General features: G+C 45.4%; 1 protein-coding gene across 1 annotated transcript; it reads right to left on the reverse strand.

The window, feature by feature from the left end:
- Window positions 1-226: 226 nt before the first annotated feature.
- Window positions 227-4,722, reverse strand: LOC144945968 (small ribosomal subunit protein eS27-like). Its single transcript, XM_078874657.1, is given in 5 exon segments — window positions 227-1,041; window positions 1,820-1,930; window positions 3,083-3,191; window positions 4,667-4,698; window positions 4,701-4,722. Coding segments are annotated over 5 exon segments (303 nt in total). The 3' UTR covers window positions 227-1,012.

A 4,722-nucleotide genomic window follows, 5' to 3' on the forward strand; every position in this document is an offset into this window, starting at 1 on the left:
CGCTGTGGAGATCAGGTCTTATCGATACTTACCCCTGTCAATTTCCACGAGCTCACGGCTGCAAATGGGATGACCATTGCCTAAATGTTCTTTTGAGCAAAAAATCACTTTTGACTTTGCTCTGAGAAAATAACACTGGACAATCAGCAGACCAATTGGTCTTGTGGACCTCTGCTGATGAGACTCAGAAATCAAAACCAGACTTGTTCATAATCAGAATCTTTATTTATCCTCGAGAAATCCGATGAGTTATTAACCTCTTTTTTAATGTCCAGTTTTCCTGATTAAACATGCTCATGGTAAACATTTTTTTACAGCAGGAATAATATGAACATGATAGGGAGGCATGACAAAATGTTTGTCTTAAACATTTTGTGAATGTGCCATTGCGTGTTTGCTGTGGTTGGGTGGGTAGGTAGGGATCTGTGTATGCAAGTGTATAGGCGTATTTGTAGGTGTGCGAGTCTTAATGGCGTGGGAGTTGGCACACTGTGCGACATAGCCGGGAACTCAGGTTCGAATCCTACTCATTGCCAACACTGAATTTTATCTGAAATGGTCCTGGGCCTCCCCTAGGTCAACTCAGCCATAAATTAGTACCTAATGTGCGTAAAGATCACCACTCGGGAAACAAAGATGAAAGGCCATAGTTCTGGCCACCCACCCCCTCGTGTGCCATACTGGTCCATTATAGCTATCCAAGGGATCTTTGTATGTGTCTATTTGCTAGGTACGAGTAAAATCGACACACTGGACACCCTTGCAAACGAGACATTTCCATCTGGAGGGATTATTTTAGGCGAAATGTATATAAAGTGTGTTCCACTCAAATCACCAGCAACCGAAATCTTTTGTTGGGATGCTTTATTACAATGAAATCAAGATGGGCAGACGGCACCTGTTTCGCCGCGTAGTCAAAACTACATCGGCATTATAAACGACACACAATGTTATGAAAATAGTCGTGGGGCCGTGATGTCCATCTTCACATCATTACGGGAGGTGGGAGAGACTAATGCTGCTTTCTCCTGAAGGAGCACCCTGCAAAGGAACAGAACACAACATGAAGAGCTACGTCAGACACGACATCAAGGTTTCTGCATGAACAAAGTTTAATCTCTGAGCCGAATTTTGGACTGTCTAGGGCAGGGGTGGGGAACCTTTTTCTGCCAAGGGCCATTTGGATATTTATAACAGCATTTGCGGGCCATACAAATTGATCAACTTAAACATTAGCCTGTTATATTTAGTCAAACATTTAATTAACTCACCCCTAATGTGATGGCTGGAACTGCTTCTCTTTGGTGAGGCATGTGATGTTAGCTGGTATTGATGATATTGCTACTCGCAACTGCTTTTCCAGGTTTGCTCCTAGATTTATTGAATTTCGAGTCCTGCCTGCTTTTGCCTTGGCAGGGCCACACCAAATGATTTTGCGGGCCTTATACAGCCCGCGGGCCGGACATTCCCCACCCCTGGTCTAGGGGATTGCTACTCATCTGCATTACCATTGCAATTGTTTACCCAGGAAGGAGGGTCCTGCTAATTTTTCTCAGCAGTGGGCAACGATCATGAAGTGTTTCCCAAACAAGTAATTTTTAAGTTTTCAAACGTGGCAAATTTGAACCGTGATGCCAGTACACTGTGGACTACTCTTGCGAATGACATCACGGGATCTTTAACGTCCACCGTGAGGCTTACAGCGGGCACGTTACGGTTAAAACGCTATCGTGTTATTGATACGCTACGGCATGTATGGCCACTTTTCCAGAACGCCAGCCGGGGGTCAAGAAACTGGCCCCGAGATAGCACCCCTCACCTTCTGTGAGTCGCGCCTTCCCCCCCGTGGGCTGGCACAGCACCGTGGAGCAGCCCACGCACAGCACCACCGTCTGGGCATGGCTGAACACGGTGGTGATCTTGTAACAGCCTGTGGCACACAACACCCTCGTGAGACCTGATTCTGATAAGGATTCTAAGATATCTCCCCATTTTGGCTTATCGTTACGCTTGTTTTTGTCCAGGATCGGGTCTTGAGACTTTCAGGTGGGTGCTGCCATGTGTTCACAGTAGATGGCTATATTGCTCCATGTGTAATCCCAAATTAGTAATCTGCAAATTCAATTTCAGTACTGGGATGTTTGGCCAATACCAGTTAGTTTTTTTTAATCTATGGGAGGAAACACATGCAGAACAGGGCAATAACATATATCTCCACCCAGAAAGGCAGCCAAGTCAGGAATCTAACCCAAGCTCTTCTTATTGCGATACTTGAGTGTAACCACAGTTCCACCCTGCCGCACTTATAATCGTGACCAGGTAAACAATATAGGCAGAATTAGAATATGCATTTAGACGAGAGCAATCTGCTGAACTATGATGCTGTTTATAAATGTTCAGTAGAGGCGGGTCAGCAAGTTACAGGCGATGGACAGTAAGAGTTTGAGCGAGTTGTATCCGATACCACCAATGTTTGTGTACAGCCATTGGTTAATCCACTGCTGGATGAGGGTGTCTCCACACTGTGGATTATTTGAGCAAATCGTAATGACTGTGATTGGACAAAAATCGGGTCTCTATATAAACATATTTTCGAAGAGCAGCAAGGGTCAGACTGTTTATTTTACTACATTGGCAGCGAACAGTGAAGCGAATGGCTGGGTGGCTCAGCAGGAGAATGAGTGGCATGCAATCGTAAGCTTGTGAGTTGGTGTTTGATTCAGTCAACAGTCTCTCCTGGGTTGATAAAATGAGTATCACTTTTTGGGGTTTCCTATGGATAGACTCCACCACTGGCTTTGCAGGGCTTTAAACAGATGAGTACCAATGCCTCAATGCTCATTTTGGCAGGAAATCACTCCGACTTGACACGTTTATTGAATGGATAACGCTGATAGTTGTACAACAGACAATAAAAAAATGCTGGTGTTTTGTGAAAACAACGTATGGTGTTTTGTGAAAACAACGAACCACGGCCAGAGACCCCTCGTGATCCTCGGACCACCAGGTAGGGAAACAGGCGTTGGTAACCACCTAAGGTGGTCGAAGAAGATTGACCGACGCTCACTAGCGGCTGCTGTACCTGGGCATTTCACATCCATGAAGTAGGAGTTAGGGCTCTGAACGAGACGCTTCTTCTTGTGTTTCCTCTTCTCTTCGACGAGGGACGGATGCAGTAAGTCTTTGGCGAGCTGCGAGGACAGGCAGCATAAAGCAAAACAAACACAAGGCTTAGATCACAAAGATAGCCACCCGCTTCTATTGTGCGACCCACAGCCCAGGCAAGTGACTTTCACCTTCACGGATGCACATACTTTCACACTGCTACTCTTCACGCAAGGCTTCTAAATACGATCTTCACCAGTTTTAAAAGTATCTTCCATCATTATTCTTTGGGTCTTTCGGTGAAGTCACGTAGATAGGTTCAAAGAAAATAACAAAAAAACTACGTTTCGATCGCAACACAAGCGGTCGTCATCAAGATCTTCCATCACTACTGTATGACACTACACAGCCTTGCAAACCAGAAGTTATCCAGTTAAAACATGTTAGTATAAACACATGAATCCTCTTGACACGTACCTTATGGATTCAATGCTTACCATTCAGATTTTAAAACCGTAATAGTTAAAAAAAATCACTCTTTCGGTGGCTCTACAAGCTATAAACACACCCACGAACCACGGTGCTTTGCCATTCTCTTTAATGTGCAACGTAAATAACACCCCGACAGATTTCAAGTAACTCAGCTTTAAACAATAAGTGCATTTGATTAAATTCCTATTTAAACCAACACAAGAACCCTTAGCATTAAATACTAACATATTATTTCCAAGAATACATTGCGTGCAATATCAATACTTAACTACAATGAAGTTTGGTACAGTACATAATTTCACAGTAATTTAAACGGCTTTAATGTTACAGTACACGTAGAGTTGACCAAGACTAAGCCGAGCTCAAGTTATTTTCCTTCTTCACAAAAACATCGCGGTTCTACTAATCCTGCCTGGCGGTTCTGAGCGGTGGAAACTCCACATTATCAGGGGCGAGTATATTGAAAAACATTAATCTTTGTTACCATCGGATGATCTCACGTGTTAACAAGTAAACAAAACACTCGCGTGTGCAAACGGGCCCGTAAATCTCAAGCCAAACACACCGTTACAGAATGTTCACTTAATTTAATTAAACGCGACTGAAGTTTAATTTATAACAGCGATAACTTCAGGTCGCCTTTTCCACACGGCAAAAACTACGGACACATTCCCCAGTCAGCATCTGGTGTACCCCAACAGTGCAGTATCCTGTAGTAAAGCTCAACACAAGAGCGTCACCAGATCTCGGTAAAAAAAGACTCCTTACGTCCGAAAGGCACAAAAACTCGCAGATTGTTCCATTAAACCCGGGACGGTTGGCAACCCGGGCGAGACCGCGTTTCACACGCTTCCCTAAGGAGGCCTACACCGCGGAGTCAGCCCTCGGCTAGACTAGCCAGCGCCGAGCAGAGTTAACGCGGCCGCGATCGGAATCCTGAACGCCGATCTGGCCGCTCGTCGTGCTCAGACGAAGCCCCGCATCTCGCTGCGGCGTTAGGAGTCGCGATTATGGCTGAGGGACGCGAGGAGACGCGGTCAAAGGGAGCGGGAGACGCGCTTCAACTCACAGGCATGGCGGCGACGAGACGCGGCCCAGGGAAAGGGAGAGCGGCGCAACGCGCAT

The sequence above is a fragment of the Lampetra fluviatilis genome, chromosome 39 (assembly GCF_964198595.1).
Source record: "Lampetra fluviatilis chromosome 39, kcLamFluv1.1, whole genome shotgun sequence".
In the NCBI taxonomy this organism is placed as follows: domain Eukaryota; kingdom Metazoa; phylum Chordata; class Hyperoartia; order Petromyzontiformes; family Petromyzontidae; genus Lampetra; species Lampetra fluviatilis.